The sequence below is a fragment of the Heptranchias perlo genome, chromosome 6 (assembly GCF_035084215.1).
Source record: "Heptranchias perlo isolate sHepPer1 chromosome 6, sHepPer1.hap1, whole genome shotgun sequence".
Taxonomy (NCBI): domain Eukaryota; kingdom Metazoa; phylum Chordata; class Chondrichthyes; order Hexanchiformes; family Hexanchidae; genus Heptranchias; species Heptranchias perlo.
The window spans coordinates 51615921-51638419 of NC_090330.1; the positions used below are offsets into that span (position 1 = coordinate 51615921).

Sequence of the window (22499 nt, forward strand, 5' to 3'; positions counted from 1 at the left end):
CTGCCCATCGTGGGCGGATTAATATCGACCCCATAGTCTTATGGACAGCCACATTAAAATAAACCTGAGGCCTGCTAAACGTTTGCTCCAGGAAATTAAAAAAAAATTTCATGTCTCTTTTTATTTTTTCAAATTAGTTTAGAGATAATTATCAGTTGTACATTCTGAATAATAACCCCAATCCCTAAAGAGATGGTCTAAAGTTCTGAAATAAAACACCTTCTGTGACCTGACCCAAAAACTAAAATGTGCCCCACTTTGTTAAGATGAATTTGGACAGCTGTTTGGCAATAGATTAAGTACTGGCCTGCTTTAAATGAAGTACCTCCATCCATGGCATCACATATAGAAGATAAATATTATGCTTGGGGCCAATGTGAATGGTGTATTTCCCATGATTAAGTTAAAGCTGCAGCCTGCACAAATACATGCAAGTTTGTTAGTTCTTAACTTAAACTGTTATCATACCAGAAGCCTACGGCACATATTTTAAAACATCCCGACATGTGTAGCTCGTACATTGTGGACTCTAGTCCCGAAAAAATATTGCCCTACCCAGATGACCAACGAAAAGAATTTCACTACCTCAAAAGACACCATTGAACAACAGTCTAAGAAGTCATCATTAACATAATGGGGGAGATTTTCACTGGCTTTGTGGGGCAGAAAGAGGACGATAGCACCCCGAAAATCACGGGGAAAAAGTTACTGTCCCGTTCCCACTCCTGATCCAGCCAATCCCACCCTGAAAGGTGACATTTTGAGGGACAACTGGATGGAGCATGCACTGTGTAGTTTTACCCAGTGGTACAGCCGAAAAAAATGTTTTTGTGGGACCAGGAGGAGGAGAGTGCTCCTCCAGGCTGCACAAGAATAATCTGGACAGCTGTTGGTTTGGGTTCCCACCCCCAGCAAACACACCCCCTTCCTTCTTCCCTCCCTACTGCCCTCCCCCCACCTCCTCCAGTAATTAATTACACAGGTTAGAAAGGCAAGAGACTGGGCGTGTTCAAGATTCACCAGAATCAAGGGGTTAATTTTCTTTCGAGTACTTTAATAGCATTTTGATACTCTGGGTCCGGTTCCAAGTTATATTCTTTTTCTTCATTCAATTCAAGGGGTTGTACAGTGACAAACACGTTTACTACAAACCTATAATAGCGCCCCTCCATCCCAAGAAATACTACTGGAAACTGAACAACATTTCCAAATTTAGAAAGATCCATCCATCTGCATACCTTCTGGGGTCACAATACATTGTAAATATGTCATTCAATCAAGGTTGTTCCCAGTGGCTCTGTGAGGAAATATACCATGAGGGGGTAATAGGAATATTGCGCAAGAAAAAAAAAGCACATCCTTGTGTTCAAATCCCTCCATGGCCTCGTCCCTCCCTATCTCTGTAACCTTCTCCAGCCCTACAACCCTCCGAGATCTCTGCACTCCTCCAATTCTGGCCTCTTACGCATCCCTGATTTTCATCGCTCCACCATTGCAGGCCATGCCTTCAGCTATCTAGGTCCTAAGTTCTGGAATTCCCTCCCTAAACCTCTCTGCCTCTCTATCTCTCTCTCCTCCTTTAAGTCGCTCCTTAAAATCTACCACTTTGATCAAGCTTTTTGTCATCTGTCCTAATATCTCGGTGTCAAAAATTGTCTGATAACGCTCCCGTGATGTGCCTTGGCACATTTTTACTATGCTAAAGGTGCTAAATAAATGCAAGTTGTTGTTGTTCTGCATAAAAGAGTTTCACAACAAGAGTAAGTAGTAGATACGAAGCTTGATACAGTGTTAACACGCTGGAAGAGGAGATGAATTTTGCAACCTAAATAGGATTCTAATATTCCACCATGTGGAGGAATACAAGCTTTGTGAAACACTAACTTGTCAATGGTACAAGTAGGTCAGAACTTTCCCATTTCATAAGCCATCACTTGTTTTCCCCAGGATATTTCAGAAGTTATCAAGCCAAGCAGTTCACTTATAATCAAAGGCGGCTTTTATTCATAGCTGAGAGTAGAGATGGATAGGCATTATAAGATTCAATTTTTCTCAAGAGTTACATTGGCTGTTATAAAATCAGTCTTCTCAGTGCTGAGATCATATATTTGTCTACCTATGGTCTAATTCTTTTTGCCTGTGGTGATCCAATCCTTGTGTTTTCTAAAGGGGAATTAAACACTATGGAGGGACTGTTGTGGCACTTTGAACAAGATTTTAGTTGAAAAAATTTTAATTTTTTGGCAATCATCCATTTGGTTTGGTACAAAGATCTTGCAAGTTATTCATAGGGCATAATTTTTTTACATATGACATTGCAACACGGTGCTTCATTGTTCCGGTTATTCTATTTTCTGGCATAAAGCAAATAAATTAGATTTACATTCACGGTAAAGTATTGGTACTTACACAGAAATGATCTTGCATGACCCAGCTTCTATGATTTTAGTCCACAATTTATTTAAAAAAATATTTTTCCTCAATGCATTTCATTGATTTTTTAAAAATTATATATATTATATATTAAAATCCATGGGTGGATCCATTGCAAAGTGCATTGAAAATCCCCATGTCAATTAGCCCAATGAGATTTTCTATTTTGTGCCCAAATTTACTTGTGATAGTTGTTGGACCTATAGGTGGTGCTGGGATTGGTATTTACAATGTTAGAGGTCACATAACACTAGCTTTGAAAAGAGTGACTGTTGTTGTGACTCTGCCACATTTCCACACCAAAGGCACCATGTGGCTTTTTACTAACATGCTACCTATAACCACAATCACTGATTTATGTGTTTTGTGTACACTTATTTTTTGAGAATTGTGCTTAACCTTTTGCACGTACTCTTTCATTGTGCCTAAGCTGCAAGATACATTTTCTAAAGAGTGGAGGTGGTAGCTGAAGAAACGGGTGCTGAGGCATCCAGGCTAAGACGCTCCACCGCGGATGTGGAAGATAGCCCGGTTCTTCTAAAAGCCTCAAATGATATGAGCACCAAGACAGCCACACCATGAAGGCATGTGGCTGCTTCTTGGAAAATAGCCATTAATGTGCACGATAATGAGTTTAAAATCATTGTTCACAAAAGCCGTCAGTTTGTTATGGGAGCCTTGATGCCCATCTGAAAAGTGATTAAGTTGTTGCCTCTTGCAAACATAGTGATTGTCTCTTCCCTGTGCACTGCCGATTGCCTGGTTATGGCAGATGTCTCCTGCAGTGACTTGGAAGGATCTGATAGCATGAAAGCTTCATGCTGCAGTAACCTTTGTTTCCATGGAAATAGCTGTCCCTGATCCAGATGTTGTGTGCTGGTCATTGTTCAGCAGATGGCACAACTGTGGCAGCCTAACTTGTGAAGCCCAAGTACCAAAGACAGGTCTGCTCTGACATGCCCAGATGCAATTTGCAGTGTAGTGACAGGTGTGATCAAAATGCCTTGGAGGCAATTGTTGCTCCTCAGAAACTCCTCTTTCTCATCTCATAATGCAGCACGTTCAGAACCCCTAAAGAAATACCCATCCTCATCTGTTTGCAAGGTGCTATATCAAAGCCAGCATTACACAAGAGTAAAGAAGATTAATATTGGTTAGCAAAAACCCAAAAACGGAGGCCTTCCCAAAAAAACACCAATTCATGGAGCAACTGCAACCAAGGATGCATAACTTCCCACTCCCCACAAAAACCCTTCCTTTATCCCTTTAAAGAGATCTACTTGAACAGGCAAGGTCCCAAACATTCAAGCGCCCCCAATTTTGAATGGGTGAGGCTCACCCTATGTGCAGATTCTTGTCCAAGCTCAAAGTTCAGATGCGAATCCCAACTGCTCATTTCAATATGTAAAGGAGGCCCATTCATGCCAGTCATAAAATCAGGCACAGTAAGAATTGGGCACTCAAATTTTACCAGTACTCAACTTGAAGACCTATTTCCACAGAGTTAGCAATCCTGTCAGCAGTGCAGAGTCTCAAAAAATTTACCCTTAAATGTCGTAATATTAATTCACCTCTTTATGATCTGAAATCACTCACAGTTGCACTTTTCCTCACTTTCTCCGCGCAATTAATGGCAGGTGGGGTGATTTTCATCTAATGTTATTTTTGGCTGTGCTCTAGTTTGGTAAATAACCTGTGTGGCCTTGAAGAAAATGGCACTCTGCAACAAAGCTCCTTTTATTTAGAAAGGGAAAATATTACCTAATTTCCTTGCTCTTGACATGTATAAACAATTCATTCATTTTAAACAAATCATTTAGACATCAAAATGAAATTACTGCAGCACTGAACTAAAAGATCTAAAATGTTAAATGCCTTTACTAATTCTCAAATCCATCATCTTGTATCTCAGACACCCTTCCACAGAAGCATTTGATAAACAAGTTTAACTGAGATATTCTCCATAAACACTCTCTTTACTAGTTAGAACAAAAAAACAATGAGCTCTGTCCACATATTTTCTTTAGTCGCTTTGTTGCATTTTATCTCTATGTAAAGATCAGACAACTGAATAGAGAAGTAGCTTGTATACAGCATAAAGCTACATAAGGTTGTTTATCAGTAAAGGGCAGAATATTAACATCGAAGTGAATCCATTACAGATGACAAGAGAGGTTCATGGTTAAATCCTACCACCAACCCCCTTCTTCACCCAAGAAAATTCAAAGGAAAGGACTGCACAGAGAGAATATCCCATTCTACAGTGCAGTGATGCTACATATTAGAATGCTAATATGCAGCATAAGAGTTCTAAAATTCAAATATCCTGAACAGAGAAGCCTGAGACTAGGTGGGTTGGTTACTCCTCCATGATCCCAACCAAAATGGGGCAGCATAGAGGCAGAGAACAAAGCAAAATTCTGCAGTGAAGTTTACCGCCGCCTCACTGCACCAACCTGTATTTCCCTCCCACAGCCTCAACTTGGATTCTTCGCCCCACTCCACCTGGACAGCTGCAGGCCACATGCCCGCTGCATGCAAATGCTGGTGTGGGCAGGGGCAGGGCCAGGTCCCTCATTGGATGTTCCTGGCGTCCACCTCAGTTATCACCACTTCTTGGTACTACCATGTGAAAGGTGGCAGTAGGCTCCAGGAAGTGGCAGTAATGGCTCTGACGTTTCTCAACAGAGGGAGAGGTCTCGTAGGGGTTTCCTTGCCTTCTAATCTGGCCCTCGTTTAACTCATTCTCTGCTAAGGCTTACTAGGATGCCAATTTCCTGACATCCAGGACTCTTCTGACCATTTATGTGTCCAGCTGCCTCTTTTGCTGCTGCACCATCGCCAGGCACTAGTGTGCTCCCCCTTGACAGCAACAATCCTGCCAGACACCCACTGTGCATATCAGATGAACCCCAACCCAGAGAAATGGCTCGGGTTGGGACTGAGTCAGAGAGACGGGTGGAAGTCCTGCCCCAAGAGGAGAGTCTTGCCAGGTAGAGGAAAGGGAAAATATTACAGCAGGAAATCTCCACCAGGGTGCCTCACGGTGATGGATCAAGATAGGCTGTTACAAGTTTAGAGTCTTAGATATTCTCCCGGCTACAGCAGTGCTAATCATTCCCATTAACAGTCAGGTCATTCGCATAGACTGTCAGAATTTCAGGGGTATGCCCATACTGCCCAATATCTGACTATATGATAGCATATCCCAGAGGTATAACAATAGTATGACCTTGTCATCGGAACTGGATATGTGTGATTTTCCCACGGGTGCTTCTGCAATCTTTTTGAAGGCAGATTTTCAACTTCTGCATGAAAAATGGGCAGCCAGCAGTTGAAAATCCAGGGACGTAATTTTCAGGCAGTCTTGCAAATGGGTGAGCCTGTTTCCAGCAGGATAAATATACAAATCAGGGACCTATGCTCCATCCATTTGTGCCAAGCATTAAGCAGCCCTACTAGTGAGTGACTGCTCAAAAAACGGCTGAAGAACCTTCAAATTTTTATTTTTGCAGGACCAAGAGGAGCACTCCTGCTCCTCCAGGAGCCACAAAGAAATTCTGGTCTGCTGCTGTTCCATGTGAGGCATTCCTTCCCTTCCCAGGCCCGACCTACTTGTCAGCTCAGCATGGGAGCTGGCCAATTTCCTGCCCTCCCACAACCAGTGAGCTGCAGCTGGGTGCCCATTTGGTGTCCACTGCTTGCTGGCAGCATTTTTTTTATTCGTTCATGGGATGTGGGCGTCGCTGGCGAGGCCAGCATTTATTGCCCATCCCTAATTGCCCTTGAGAAGGTGGTGGTGAGCCACCTTCTTGAACCGCTGCAGTCCGTGTGGTGAAGGTTCTCCCACAGTGCTGTTAGGAAGGGAGTTCCAGGATTTTGACCCAGCGACGATGAAGGAACGGCGATATATTTCCAAGTCGGGATGGTGTGTGAGTTAGAGGGGAACATGCAGGTGGTGTTGTTCCCATGTACCTGCTGCCCTTCTAAGCGGTAGAGGTCATGGGTTTGGGAGGTGCTGTCGAAGAAGCCTTGGCGAGTTGCTGCAGTGCATCCTGTGGATGGTACACACTGCAGCCACTGTGCGCCGGTGGTGAAGGGAGTGAATGTTTAGGGTAGTGGATGGGGTGCCAATCAAGCAGGCTGCTTTGTCCTGGATGGTGTCGAGCTTCTTGAGTGTTGTTGGAGCTGCACTCATCCAAGCAAGTGGAGAGTATTCCATCACACTCTTGACTTGTGCCTTGTAGATGGTGAAAAGGCTTTGGGGAGTCAGGAGGTGAGTCACTCGCCGCAGAATACCCAGCCTCTGACCTGCTCTTGTAGCCACAGTATTTATATGGCTGGTCCAGTTAAGTTTCTGGTCAATGGTGACCCCAGGATGTTGATGGTGGGGGATTTGGTGATGGTAATGCCGTTGAATGTCAAGGGGAGGTGGTTAGACTCTCTCTTGTTGGAGATGGTCATTGCCTGGCACTTGTCTGGCGCAAATGTTAATTGCCACTTATGAGCCCAACCCTGGATTTTAGTCCAGGTCTTGCTGCATGTGGACTCGGACTGCTTCATTATTTGAGGGGTTGCGAATGGAACTGAACACTGCAATCATCAGCGAACATCCCCATTTCTGACCTTATGATGGAGGGAAGGTCATTGATGAAGCAGCTGAAGATGGTTGGGCCTAGGACACTGCCCTGAGGAACTCTTGCAGCAATGCCCTGGGGCTGAGATGATTGGCCTCCAACAACCACTACCATCTTCCTTTGTGCTAGGTATGACTCCAGCCACTGGAGAGTTTTCCCCCTGATTCCCATTGACTTCAATTTTACTTGAGCTCCTTGGTGCCACACTTGGTCAAATGCTGCCTTGATGTCAAGGGCAGTCACTCTCACCTCACCTCTGGAATTCAGCTCTTTTGTCCATGTTTGGACCAAGGCGGTAATGAGGTCTGGAGTCGAGCCGTCCTGGCGGAACCCAAACTGAGCATCAGTGAGCAGGTTATTGGTGAGTAAGTGCCGCTTGATAGCACTGTCGACGACACCTTCCATCACTTTGCTGATGATTGAGAGTAGACCGATGGGGTGGTAATTGGCCGGATTGGATTTGTCCTGCTTTTTGTGGACAGGACATACCAGGGCAATTTTCCACATTGTCGGGTAGATGCCAGTGTTGTAGCTGTACTGGAACAGCCTGGCTAGAGGCGCAGCTAGTTCTAGAGCACAAGTATTCAGCACTACATGAGGCCCGAATCCAAAAATGTTTGGGCCTCTTTGCCGACTTTATTTCGGGCAGAAGTTAAAGATTTCCCCATCATCCCCTCACCTGTAAAACACATGTAGAATGGCTACTCTGACTGAATTACCATTGTAAACAATTTTACAACACCAAGTTATAGTCCAACAAATTTATTTTAAATTTCACAAGCTTTCGGAGGCTTCCTCCTTCCTCAGGTGAATGTTGTGGAAAATGTTGTTTTCCACAACATTCACCTGAGGAAGGAGGAAGCCTCCGAAAGCTTGTGAAATTTAAAATAAATTTGTTGGACTATAACTTGGTGTTGTAAAATTGTTTACAATTGTCAACCCCAGTCCATCACCGGCATCTCCACATCATGAATTACCATTGATTTTTCTCCACCATCTTTTTACCCTTTTAAAAAATATCAACTTAACACAACTATCTTCACGCTGCAGAAACCTATAAATCTTTTCCACAATGCAAATCAAATTTTTGTTTTTTGTGGTGTAAATAAAAATATACATATACCAATATATCTTTTACTTAAACTGTTCTTGTCCTTAGTTTAGGCCGTTAGGCGGTTGGTTCCAAAGTATAATAACTTTATTAAGAAGTTATAACAAGGAACAAAAATGTTTAAAATACAAGAGTACAATCAAGCATGCTGGTTAGATTGATACAACCTGACTTAGTGTTCACCTAACAGCAGATCCCAAAACGCATCTTTGACAACCTGATCTATATGGGCGTCCAGCTCACCCCAAGAATATTCTGGTTAGTTACTGAAAAGCACCTCACTTATATATGTTTTAAACACAATAAGCTCTGTATGTCTGTATGAGCTTCCCATCAATCATCCTCTCTGTCTTGAAGTGGGGGCCGGCTATCAGACCCTACTCCCTTGATTCACAGATGGTACTAACAACCCTCTATGATGATCCCTTATCTACACACCAAGCGTAATAAACCTCCGAATAACTCCCTTGTACATTCCTCTGAAACTACTACCACCTCTCTAATTGATTGCTGGCCTCTAGGAGCATCTTCAAGGAAATCACAACAAGGCTATGGGTGACTCCTTTTCACTATTCTACAGACAAGGCACGAAACATCTACAAGATGCACTGCAGCAACTCGCCAAGGCTTCTTTGACAGCACCTCCCAAACCCGTGACCTCTACCACCTAGAAGGACAAGGGCAGCAGGCACATGGGAACACCACCTTGAACCTGCATGTTCCCCTCCAAGTCACACACCATCCTGACTTGGAAATATATCGCCATTCCTTCACCGTCACTGGGTCAAAATCCTGGAACTCTCTACCTAACAGCACTGTGGGAGAACCTTCTCCACACGGACTGCAGCGGTTCAAGGCGGCGGCTCACCACCGCCTTCTCAAGGGCAATTAGGGATGGGCAATAAATGCTGGCCTTGCCAGCGACACCCACATCCCATGAATGAATTAAAAAAAACATGGTACCAGGTGCTCATTAGCCAAAAAGGGGCCTTCTCTTTCACAAGTTCGTAAAAAGCTTGTTTTGATAAAGACAGCAAGCCCTTTGTTCGTAGATAACTAGTATGTATATGTATATTACTTTAACATAAGGTTTACAATAATGTAGAAAGCTTGTATAGTGCTAAGGTTTTATAATAATGTAGGAAGCTTGTATAGTGCTTTTCCTACACGTGGTTAGAATAAATGAAACTTGACAAACTGCCTGTAGTGTATGTTTCGTAAAATGTCAGATGCATTTGAATAATTTAAATAAGACCAAAATTCGAATGTTTTCCAAGTAAATCCAATTTGGATTTTGAAACTGTATTACATTTGATCGTTCCACTTACATGAGAGACCAGAACTAGGAGGCATAAATGTAAGATAGTCACTAATAAATCCAATAGGGAATTCAGGAGAAACATCTTTACCAGAGAGTGGTTAGAATGTGGAACTCGCTACCACAAGGTGTAGTTGAGGCGTCTAGCATAGATGCATTTAAGCAGAAGCTAGATAAACAGATGAGGGAGAAAGGAATAGAAGGATATGCTGATAGGGTTAGATGAAGTAGGGAGGGAGGAGGCACATGTGAAGCATAAACGCTGGCATGGACCCATTGGGCTGAATGGCCTGTTTGAATTATACATTCTATTTAATTCTATGTAATACATTTCAAGGTTAGAATTCTGAGGTAATGCTAAGGTTGAAGATCTTTGAGTGGTTACAGTGTGATTACTGAAGTTGCTCCTGTGACAATGTAAGCCAGTACAGATAAAGCAACAATTTAGTAATTTCCTATACATTTGAGTTCACAGTGCTCCCTGGGAAAGAATAAGCGTCAAATAAAGTTAAGAGTTATACAATTTGGTGTATAGCAGGTCACTGTACCAATATGATGCATGAGAGTGAATGACAATACAGGTTTGTGTTATAAATCCTTATGTTACGGGCTCTCAATCTTTGTTTGATCATCTATTGAGAACCACAGCCAGGCACTCACCACAAGGAAGGAAAGGCTGGTGGGTGAGTGACCCTCTGCTATTAGTCAGTTACAAAAGCATTGGTAGGCTCCAGAGCAGATTACCACCCTTCAAGTTGGAGAATGGGTTATGAGATTTTGGAAGGTGGTAGGAGGACAAAAGTTTTTTTTGAGAAAAGTTGCAATAGTTGTACTTCAGCACTATACTAGAGTGTTTAGTAATGTTGATTATTGGGAAAATGTTCTTTTCACTTGTACCACAAATAACGAACAAAAACCCAGAATAGACAATGACAGTATTTGCAATGTTACTGAATCATATTAGGTAATGCTTAGAGATGTAAACAAAATAAAATCAAGTGATGTACTTTATTTATTGCAATTGGTTGACTAGCTGTAAGTAAACAACTAGAGAATGAGTGTCACCAGCTGCACCTCATTTCAAAAATCATGCGGTTACAAAAAGAACTGTGGTTAATTTAGCATTTTCTGTTTTTCTATAAAGGTGTAAATAATAAGTGCTAAATTATCTCGTTGGAGGGTCTAATACTGGCTTAGAGGCATTACTGACCCAGAAAGTGAGTGTGAGGCAGCTAAATTAGCACCATCACTGAAGCACCCTGGTTGAAGAATTGCATCTTTATTTCATTCAACTGTTCTGTCAGCATCCTCCTCCTAGGAATTCTCTCTCTAATATCACAACTGCCCAGTCTTTAAACCCCAAAAGAATAGAATGCTAAAAAAAATGCTAAAGTTAATTGCAAATCTTAGAATTATGAATTTTTAAAAGGGACCTTGTGGAGGAAACATTTTAAATGTAATGTCTTGATGCATTATGGAAAAAGTGTATAATTTTAAAATCCTATTCTATGCAAAGATAGCTAAATGTTGCTGCTGGTGTGGTTGGTAATAGAAAATTAGTTATAGTAACTGAGCGATAAACTGTTGAACAGAGTGAAAACACATGGTTATGATTTAAAGTGGAAAAAAAATTACTTACAGTGTGTGATATCAGGAGGTCCATAAGGATCATTTATGTAAACAGTAGTAGGTTTTCCAACTTTAAGATAGACCACATCTGATGTGTTTTTCAGCACTGCTACAGCCTCTTCATGTGCTATCTCTTCTAAACTGTAGTTATTTACCTGTAAAAAAAATAATTGTATGACCATTTCAAGAGATAAGTTCAATATTGAAATTAAGTCATCTCCTTATTTACATTTACAATTCTGTGCTGCATTTTTATTAGAAGGTACAAATGGGCAATAAAAAATCTTTACTGTACTTACATATCATGCAAGACAGTCAGATCACAGTTTCATGCTTAACAATAGAAGAATTCACCTTAATTTGAAATAAATTGCTGGAGTAGTTCCTGCCTTTGGTGCTCTACCCAAATGGGTCAATGGGTAAATACAGCACATGGTGTGATACTGAGCCATAACGACTATGATGATGCAAAGTCCAATCTACTGGTTGATTTCAGCCAGAGGCAGTAGCGGAGGCATTACAATTGGTTAAGGAGGGGAAAAAAAATTGGGGTTTTCCATTCTCCAATACCATCCATTGACTGCCAGAAAGTGCGTATGTAGACATTGTTTAAGGACGGATAACGCTTAGCTGTGATGCCCTGCATGCATGAATGGCCTGCTAACAATGCTGTCCAGGCCAACACATTAAGAATGGCCATTTGGACAAGATGCCTAAAGATTGCCAATATTCGTGGAATCATACTCCAAACTTGAACAATATTTATACCTCAACCGACACCACCAAAACATATTATGTGGTCATTTATTCCATTGCTGCTGTGGGATCTTGCTGTGTGCAGATTGGCTGCTGCATTTGGCTGTGAAATGCTTTGGAATGTCCTGAGGACATAAAAGGTACTCTATAAATGCAAGTTATTTCCTTCTTTAACATGAGTCTGAGCCTCATGAGAGCAGTGACATCCTAATCTTGTTACTTTTGCAACACTAAATGCAAAAATGTATTCTTATGTCTTACTACTTATTGCATCCTGCCTGATTTCACACAAGGTTCAAAATATGATAAAATTCTACGTAAAGCAAGATTTCTTACCATAAGGAGTCGGTCTCCAATTTGTAACGTTCCATCTTTCTGTGCGGCTCCTCCATCAATTATTTTTGTTACATATAGACTGTTATCACCTGGGATATGCTGGTTACCCACACCACCAGCAATACTGAATCCTAATCCTACAATATAAAAAAAGACAAATTCATGCAATTTATGCAGTTTCCCATAAATATGTTAGTTCAATTTTTCAAATTCTCTGGATTATTAGTCCAGGCCTCTGGATTATAGTCCAGTGATTTAACTACTGCGCTACAGTCCCCAATAAATTACTATTTTAATACTGTACTCTGGAGATATCTTTCCCCAATGACTGAACTCTCAATACACTTTGGAAACTTAATTTTGTTGAACGTATTACACCTCTTAAAATATATATTCTATCTTGGCCATTATACCAAAATGCTTTTCTTTAGCATCTTTCAGAAACAGAAGCCATTTTCAACAAATTTAAATACAAATGTAGATTACTGTGGTGCTAATAAGGGCCAAAATTAATCGAGTTGTTTGTTATCTTGATTACAAAATGGAATCTTCACAATGCTCAGAAGGATCATTTCAACAACAACATATTGAAGGGGAAAAATTTGCAGGGCTATGGGGAAAGGGCAGGGAAGTGGGTCTAATTGGACAGCTCTTTCAAAGAGCTGGCATAGGCACGATCGGCCAATTGGCCTCCTTCTGTGCTACATCATTCTATGAACATGCATTTATATAGTATCTTTAACATAGAAAATATTCCAAGCTGTTTTGCAGGCAGGGTGGGAAAAAATAAATAAAATAGATAAAAGGGATAAAGGATCAGATGGTGAGCCATGGCGGGAGAGTTAGGAGAGGTGATTGAAAGTTTGCTCGAAAAGGTTTTGAGAAGGTTTTTAAAAAGGTGGAGAGAAGTGAAGCAGAGTTTAGAAGCAGATTTAGGGATGTAATTCCAGAGGTGGCTGAAAGCTCTGTTACAAATGGTGGAGTGAAAGGAAGGCAGAAACACAAAAGAACAGAGTCGGGTGTGGTAGGGGGATATAGGGCTGAAGAGATGCAGAGATAGTATGGGGCAGTAGAGGGATTTGAGGATGAAGATTTTAAATTGAGTGTGCTGGAGAAAAGGGAGCCAACGTAGGTCGGTGAGGAAAAGGGTGATGGGCAAATGGTATTTAGTACAGGACAGGATTTGAATGGTTGAGTTTCGGCCAAGTTGGAGTTTATGAAGCGTCGAGGATGGGAGGCTGTCAAGCAAGGCATTAGAGAATCCAGAGATGACAAAGGCAGCAATAGGGTTTTATAGCTGAGGTAAGAACAGAAGGGGTATGTTGTGGAGGTGGAAGTCACTAATCTTGGTAATGGCTCGAATATAGGGTTTGAAGCTCGGCTGTGGGTCAAACAGGATGTAAAAAATGTTGCATACTCTGGTACAGCCTGAGCAAGTGGCTGGAGTGCGAGGTAGAGTCAGTGGTAAGGGTGTGAAATTTATGGCACATCCAAAAATGATGATCTTGACCATCCCATGTCAGCAAAAAGTTTTTAAAAATGCTATGTTAAGTACAAAGTATGATTTTAACACGGATTATTCATGTAGAATATGGATATCAAATAGTTGAAGTTTAAATGATCTTTTAGCTTTTTTACTCAAAAAACAAAGTGAATGAAATAATGAGGTGAAATTTATGGACATATAGGCCCTGATATTAGCGTGGAGGCAGGATGGCAGCTGGGGGTGTGATTGGATGTGTGGGTAACCCGCCCAATAAAAAATGTCCGTTTCCCACACGATTGCGAGTCAATTGGAGCCACTTAACGTGGCTTCCGGGTTTGCCAACACTACTCTATCACATCACTTCCCACACCCACTTAAGGCTCATCCTCAACTTATCTGCACTTCTTCACCTCCACATTACTCACCCCACCACTACCACTCAACCCAATCCTCACACAAATGTCATGGCTCTGTCTCATACTCACCCTCTGATGCATCTCTTTCACGGTCAGTCGCACCCAAACCAATGCATTCATCAGTTGGCCACATCACCATCACTCACTCACGCGTCTGTACTTTCTCCCCTTATAGAAGAGATCCCAGAACACACGGGAGAGGGCGAGGACCGGAGGCGGGCCGCAACAAATGGTCATCCTCACAGACGTGGAGCAGGAAGCGCTGGAGCTCAGCCGAACCCGCGAGTGCCTGTCCATCGGGGACGCCGAGACGGGCACCCGACAAACGTCTGGTGACATAACTTTAACATTCAGCACACACAATATGAATTGATGTGAACATGCCTTGCCATCTTCAGAACCTCAGTATGCTCATCGCAACATGACACATCTGTGATCATGCTTAATATTGCCTTCTGTTCTCTTACAGGGCCTTCAGCGACCTCTGTGACGGCAGAGGGCGTGCCTTGCCTCTGTGCACCGTCACATCTGAGCGAGCCATCTACCAGCGCAGATACGCACACCTCGGTGGGTCCTGGACCTCAGATAGTTGGGTTGGCACCTGGTGAGTTACCACAGACGTGAGAACGAGCAGACACCGGTGGCAGGGGCAGCTGCGGAGAGTCCACGTCAGTGGGCTCACTCCTCTCCAGGCTCTGCGCAGCTGGATGCAGATGCTGAACCCTGGGGGCCATCCTCTAAAAGGAGAATGAGAGGGACAGCAGCACATTTGCGAGATGCTGGAACAGGTGACATGTGCACTCTCCACAATAGCGCAGAGGATGGAGGAGTCCAACTCCTCTCCAGGTGGCCCAGTCTTCCCCTGCGCAGGTGCAGGTGGAGCACTCTTTGGAGGGGCCCTCACGGGCACCAAAACCCAGAGGGCATAGGCCCAAAGCATCTAATTGGTCAGGGCATGAACAAGAGCAACCTGCCACTACCTCTGTTGCAGCCACAGGGGATGCACCACGTAGAAGTAGTCGGAAGAGAAAGGTGAAGGTTTTGTAAGCACGAAGGGTATGCACAAGGGTTTGACGGTTGGTCATGTTTTTTATTTATATTGGCTCTGTTAAATTCACATTAAATATTATTATTGTCACGATTACTGCCATGTCTTGGCCATTCTTGACTGGCTTCTGTAATAAGGCCCTTTCATGAGGTGCACCATGCACGGCGACACTTGATGCCACCCACTGGGTCACTCTACAGTGCGGGTATGTGTAGTTGCAGGCCTGTTTTGTCCAGGGAGGGGTCGGGGGTGGGGAGGGGCTGGTGAGGGCGCTGCCCTATCCAGGTGGTGTGAGGACTGGACTCTTCACGCTGTCTGACGTAAGGAGAACCGTTCACATATCAGTGACTACCTGGCCTCACGAGCAGCCAGCTGAGCCACTGCTCTGCCCATGGGTTGATCCTGCTCCTCCTCCTCCTCAATGCGGGTGGCAGATGTGGATGGGGCCTCCTCATGACTATAATGTGTCCCACTCTGTATGGTGCGTATTGAAGCACTCCCCAGAACAATCAAGGCAGCTAAATCGCATCTTGAGCAGCCCTACAGCATGCTCAATTGCACACCTGGTGGTGATGTGCTGTCGTTATATCGACACTGTTGCTCGGTGATGGGGTTCCTCAGAGGTGTCATGAGCCACAAGTGCAGGGGGTGTCCCATGTCCCCAAGGAGCCAGCCTTTAAGGGTGTTCGGTGCGTGGAAGAGGGATGTTGGATACATGAAGGAATCATTTGCGGTGGTCACAAACGAGCTGAGTGTTGATGGAGAGCTAACCCTTTCTGTTGATGAACAGTCCTGCCTCGTGTGGAGGTGCTCGTATCGCTATATAGGTGCAATCGATTACACCCTGCACCCGTGGCAAGCCGGCCACAGAGTGGAATCCCACTGCTCTCTCCGTCTGGCTGAGGTCGTCCATGGGGAAGTCGACGTACTGCGAGGCCCTACGAAATTGGCAGTCGGTGACCTGCCTTATGCACTTGTGTGCAAATGACAGAGAGACCCCAGCGATGTCCCCGGTGGCACCCTGGAATGTTCCGGAGGCGAAGAAGTTGAGGGCAGTGGTGATTTTGACAGCGACAGGTAAGGAGATGCTGCCTGGAGCAGCTCGGCATGAAGGAGGCTGCAGATGTCTGCGACTACCTGGCGACTGACTCTGAGCCTCCATATGCACTGCTGCACAGAGAGGTTGAGGAAGCTGAGCCTCAGTCTGTAGACCCTGTGGCGAGGGTAGTGCCTCCTGCGACGTCGCTCTCTCTGTTGTTGCCCTCACTGCTCTTCTGCAGGTGCCTGTAGCGCAGCACTGTGTTGTGGAGCTCCACGTGGCGGAGGTGGACGCCATGCCTGGAGAGGCTGGTGATGTTGCTTGTCCTCGGATGTAGTGGTGAATGCAGCCATGCCGCCCCCCCATCCTGATGGTGTGAGTTTGAGGGGATCCGCAAAGTAGTTAAATATGTTTGAACAGCAGAATTTTGAGTGGAAAGTAAAAATTTTGAGTGAAAACAAAGAAACAAAGATCTTGCAGCCAAAACTTTGTCTGAAGTGACAGAGTGCCCTGCTGCAATAAGTGACCTTTTCTCCCCATCTGCCAAATAAGCATTTGCATCTCCCATTGGCTGCTGGCTGAAACTCGTCTGTTGCAACAGGGATTGTTTCCCACAGCACGGGAAACACGCTGAGGATGCTTGAAAATCGCACCCCTGCCAAAATGTGGAGACAATTAAGTACTTCAACTAGCTCAACAACTATGTAAAGTATCATCCTGCCGGCTTTAATTGCCGGTGGGACTTCCGCTTCCGGGAGGCGCGCGCGCACCCAGACGCATCAATGGGGAACCCAGAAGTCTGCGGGTTGGAGCCAGGCTCTGAACCCGCTCAGGATTTCCGCGATTTTCGGAGCCGCCCATCCTCAATGCACCTGCTACTTCACTCGAAAATCGAGCCCATAATTTTGTAGATATTTACCATCTTTAACATACTTAACATTATGGTTATTTCCTAATTAAAAGCAAAACACTGACAGCAATTTTTTAATTTCTCTGATAGAGAAATGTGTGATTTTGAAAATATGTGGTTAAATCCCATGACTTTATTTTGTAACCTCAGCTTCAGCAGTACACAGAGCAACTCGCAGTATATGAGCCACTAATAAAAATAGATACTTTTAATTGTTATGTTTGCAACCAATTGATATGTAATGCGGCTCTCTGGTCATGCATTACCTAATGGGAAAATGGTTCACATTAATTCTAGTACTAAGTATTTGTTACTTCTACATACATTAATATTTCTAATAGATTGTACCTACTCTAATTGCAGAGAGATTCATCCTAAATTGCACCATGGTTCAATTGTGTTCAACTTCATCATTCACAAAACTGATATAACTGGCATTATTTGTTTTAAGAGAAATTATTTTTTTGATCCATACTGGAGTCATTTTATTCTGTATTCAGAGTCAGACTGAAATATCTTGCTGAATCTTACTCAAAGGTTCTCTTAATTAATGGCGATGCACAAAGTTTACCCAAGGTCTCCAAACATTTGACATTTCCCCAAAACATAAAAATGTTAAAACATCTAACACAGATGTTAGGAATACTTTACAATATTAAATAATATTCTGGCATAAAGAAAATAATGCTAAAATTGGAATAAAATCTATAAAGTGTAACAAGCATATGTTGGAATACTTCATAAAATACTTAGGTTGCTGAAAATTCTATGAGCATTTGATATACGCGAATGAAATAAAATTGAGTGCTTACTATCCGACTCGATTATTTTCTTTCACTTAAATAGTAATAGAAATAATAATAAGTCATTTATCAATTTGTATGAAAATCCAAAGAAGATTTTTTGAGTTAAGGTGACAGATAAGGTAGTATTTATGGACACAATCAGATAAATAGGCAATTCCAAGGTTGCCCATTTCATTCAGACTCAGGATCTCGCAACAATAAGTCACATATTACATTTCTGAAAAGGTGCATTGTCCTAATTGGGCTGACAAGCACACGTATGCTTTCCAAAATGTCCTATAATGGATGTATTCCATCCTCGCAGGAGAGGTTGTCACTTAGAAAATTCAATAAAAATCCAACAAGAGCATTTGGAATTTAGAGGTGACAAAGTAGTACTTACAAGCATAAAAAAGTTACATGAAGAACTCATTTCTGGCACATTTGATCTATATATAAAAATTAAAATTAAACTATTCAACAAGTCTGAATACATTCCATTTATAAGGTTTCAGTGTCTCCTTTTTAAATCATGTTTCCTGCATTCGTTTTCAGCCTAACCGAAGATTACCTTTAGGTCCTTTTATGAGTTTTATTTCTGTGATAGTCTCCAAAACAGGCCTTCTTCTGCGCACATACAGTCGCACAATTGAACCAGCTTCTTTCAAGGCCTCTACAGCTCTACTGTGAGACACTTCAGACACATCAACTTCATTCACCCGCAGAATGCAATCATTGACCCTAAACAAGCAAAAAGATAATTCATTTTCATATAAAATTATTGTTTTTCTAGTTTTAATTCCATCTATGATATCTGAATTCTCAGATATAACTGGAAAGAAATAAATATAATTAAATAATTGGAAATAATGTTTTTGTTAAGTTGGGCCTAGCTACTGACATTATTACACATGCAATTCCACAGTGGATATTGGCCAAAATACAATAAATAATGTTATGAGGCTACTGGAAAATGGGACTCACATCCTATGATGTTACCTATGCTTATTGTAAAGTAATATGTTTACTAATGTTTTTCAATTCAATAGAAATATAATCCCAAATTTCTCCAAAAAAAGCTGACATTATCTTAAAGAAATGGACACACTTACACTTTGTTTTGGAGAGTTTAATTTTTTTCAGCGTTTATCCAAACACCACTCAGACTTTTTGTACAGGACTTGTCAATCAATCCTGCAACCTCAGGGTCAACAGTTTTGGAGCAAGTTAAAGTGGAGGAATGTAATTAACTATAGTGATTGTATATATAAAGTTGATGATTTATAGCAGAGAGAGAAAGTGTAAGTTTCTTTTTCATAAAAAAAGATTCAGTTGAATCCTATTTGCTTTGACAGATTATTTTCTCTGTACGAGTGAGCTGGCTTTTGCCCAAACACTGGCAGAATGATGATAAGACTACATGGCAACACTCACACTCTCTACCGGAAACATTACTGCAATACAAAACTAATTTTTCCACTGCTGAAAAATTTGCCATTGCAGCACAAACATCAACACATTTAACACAATCAGCTGACTGATCAGTTTAATGTACATCATGAATTTATTTAATTAAATTGTAATACTTCAAAAGCTGAATGAAATTCTGGGATATGTTCATATTTTTTGGGAAAAGGAAGAAATATGAGGACAAAAACACCTTTAAAGAATCAAATAAATCCATGCTGTATTTCTATTAGTTCATAAAGTGCAAAGGGAATGCAAGATGTAGCAACAAAGCTAACAGGTCATTTTCTCTTTCTGCACACCAACTTAAAAGTTGTGGTCCAGCAAGTAACTGGCATTTTTAACCATAATGCTGTAAAGATGTACATAGACACAAGTGTAAAAAGCTCCTCTTGGTGAAATAGGGAGCAATTCTCTCTGTCCTCTTTATTCCTAGTACTGGGCTGTGACACCCTATGGCATCATTGTATGTGCAATCACAACGAGTTTGTTATGGACACTATTCATAGCAAAGAACCCTCCTTCCATGCATTCATTTTGAATCTAAAATCAGCAACTTCATGTCCACACTATGTTCAGAGATTACGAGCAGCAATACTCATGTCATAAAAAACATGCTTACAAGAGAGAAATCAAAGATACAAGGTGGAAACTGAAAATTAGAAAGATCTTTGACAGAAATCTAAAGGATATGTATTTCATTGTCAGTTTTAATAAACCAACTTATAGTGTAACTGCCAGATATTGGCATTGAATGCCATTTGCTATAATACTTACTGACAGCAATCTTTCTATCCAAAGCAAATTCATTTACATGCCCAACAAGTAAGACAAATTTCAATAACAGATTTCCCCATGTCTGTCTAATTTGTTTTATTTTCTTTACACCACTACAGTGACAAATTCAAAATTAATAATAGTGCAGTCTTCACAAATGGAAAAGATCAGCTCCCTTCTTAAAACACTCCACCTTCAGCCAGAAGTGCCGAGTGGATGATCCATCTTGGCCTCCTCCCAATATCCCCACCATCACAGAAGCCAGTCTTCAGCCAATTCGATTCAACCCACGTGATATCAAGAAACAGCTGAGTGCACTGGATACAGCAAAGGCTATGGGCCCCGACAACATCCCAGCTGTAGTGCTGAAGACTTGTGCTCCAGAACTAGCTGTGCCTCTAGCCAAGCTGTTCCAGTACAGCTACAACACTGGCATCTACCCGACAATGTGGAAAATTGCCCAGGTATGTCCTGTCCACAAAAAGCAGGACAAATCCAATCCGGCCAATTACCGCCGCATCAGTCTACTCTCAATGATCAGCAAAGTGATGGAAGGTGTCGTCGACAGGGCTATCAAGCGGCACTTACTCACCAATAACCTGCTCACCGATGCTCAGTTTGGGTTCCGCCAGGACCACTCGGCTCCAGACCTCATTACAGCCTTGGTCCAAACATGGACCAAAGAGCTGAATTCCAGAGGTGAGGTGAGAGGGACTGCCCTTGACATCAAGGCAGCATTTGACAGAGTGTGGCACCAAGGAGCCCTAGTAAAATTGAAGTCAATGGGAATCAGAGGGAAAACTCTCCAGTGGCTGGAGTCATATCTTGCACAAAGGAAGATGGTAGTGGTTGTTGGAGGCCAATCATCTCAGCCCCAGGGCATTGCTGCAGGAGTTCCTCAGGGCAGTGTCCTAGGCCCAACCATCTTCAGCTGCTTCATCAATGACCTTCCCTCCATCATAAGGTCAGAAAAGGGGATGTTCGCTGATGATTGCACAGTGTTCAGTTCCATTCGCAACCCCTCAAATAATGAAGCAGTCCGAGCCCGCATGCAGCAAGACCTGGACAACATCCAGGCTTGGGCTCATAAGTGGCAAGTAACATTCGCGCCAGATAAGTGCCAGGCAATGACCATCTCCAACAAGAGAGAGTCTAACCACCTCCCCTTGACATTCAACGGCATTACCATCGCCGAATCCCCCACCATCAACATCCTGGGGGTCACCATTGACCAGAAACTGAACTGGACCCGCCATATAAATACTGTGGCTACAAGAGCAGGTCAGAGGCTGGGTATTCTGCGGCGAGTGACTCACCTCCTGACTCCCCAAAGCCTTTCCACCATCTACCAGGCACAAGTCAGGAGTGTGATGGAATACTCTCCACTTGCCTGGATGAGTGCAGCTCCAACAACACTCAAGAAGCTCAACACCATCCAGGACAAAGCAGCCCGCTTGATTCTCACCCCATCCGCCACCCTAATCATTCACTCCCTTCACCACCGGCGCACAATGGCTGCAGTGTGTACCATCCACAGGATGCACTGCAGCAACTCGCCAAGGCTTCTTCGACAGCACCTCCCAAACCCGCGACCTCTACCACCTAGAAGGACAAGAGCAGCAGGTACATGGGAACAACACCACCTGGACGTTCCCCTCCAAGTCACACACCATCCCGACTTGGGGATATATCGCCGTTCCTTCGTCGTCACTGGGTCAAAATCCTGGAACTCCATTCCTAACAGCACTGTGGGAGAACTTTCACCACACGGACTGCAGCGGTTCAAGAAGGCGGCTCCCCACCACCTTCTCAAGGGCAATTAGGGATGGGCAATAAATGCCGGCCTTGCCAGCAACGCCTACATCCCATGAACGAATAAAAAAAAGCTCCACCTTATTACCTCACTTCCTACTTTTAAAAGCCTCTTTTTGCCAGCCTTCTTTCTCCTCCTCCACTGCTGCTAAAATCCTAACCCGTATCTTTATCATGTCAACACTGAACTTCTTTAAATGCTCTCTTTGCTGGCCCCATTGCTCCCATCCTGCATAAAGTACAATTCATTCAGAGTCCCCATGTATACAAATGCAAAAAATTCCTCATTCCTATCACCCCTATCCTTGCCAAGCTCCATTGGCTCCCTGCACCCCAATGAATTGACATAAAATCTTTGTACCTCCTTCAAATCCTCCCATGATCTCAACCCACCCTATCTCACATAATCTCTTTCAGTTGTACATCCCACTCCGCATTCCACTGTCAATGATCATACTTTCATGCATTATGCTCTTGCCCCCTTGAACTCTTTTCATAAAATTTTCTATCTTGCTACCTCCCTTATTACTTTCAAAAGC

At 42.8% G+C, this 22499-nt stretch overlaps 1 protein-coding gene across 4 annotated transcripts in view; it reads right to left on the minus strand.

Moving 5' to 3' along the window:
* dlg2 (discs, large homolog 2 (Drosophila)) overlaps positions 1-22499 on the minus strand; it is an 861897-nt gene that overhangs the window by 380070 nt on the left and 459328 nt on the right. For all 4 annotated transcript variants that reach the window (XM_067986281.1, XM_067986283.1, XM_067986282.1 and 1 more), the window contains 3 exons: positions 18476-18645; positions 12221-12357; positions 11139-11283 (listed from right to left, as the gene is read on the minus strand). In XM_067986281.1, coding sequence (XP_067842382.1) covers positions 11139-11283; positions 12221-12357; positions 18476-18645 — 452 coding nt within the window. The remainder of the gene's footprint in view (positions 1-11138; positions 11284-12220; positions 12358-18475; positions 18646-22499) is intronic.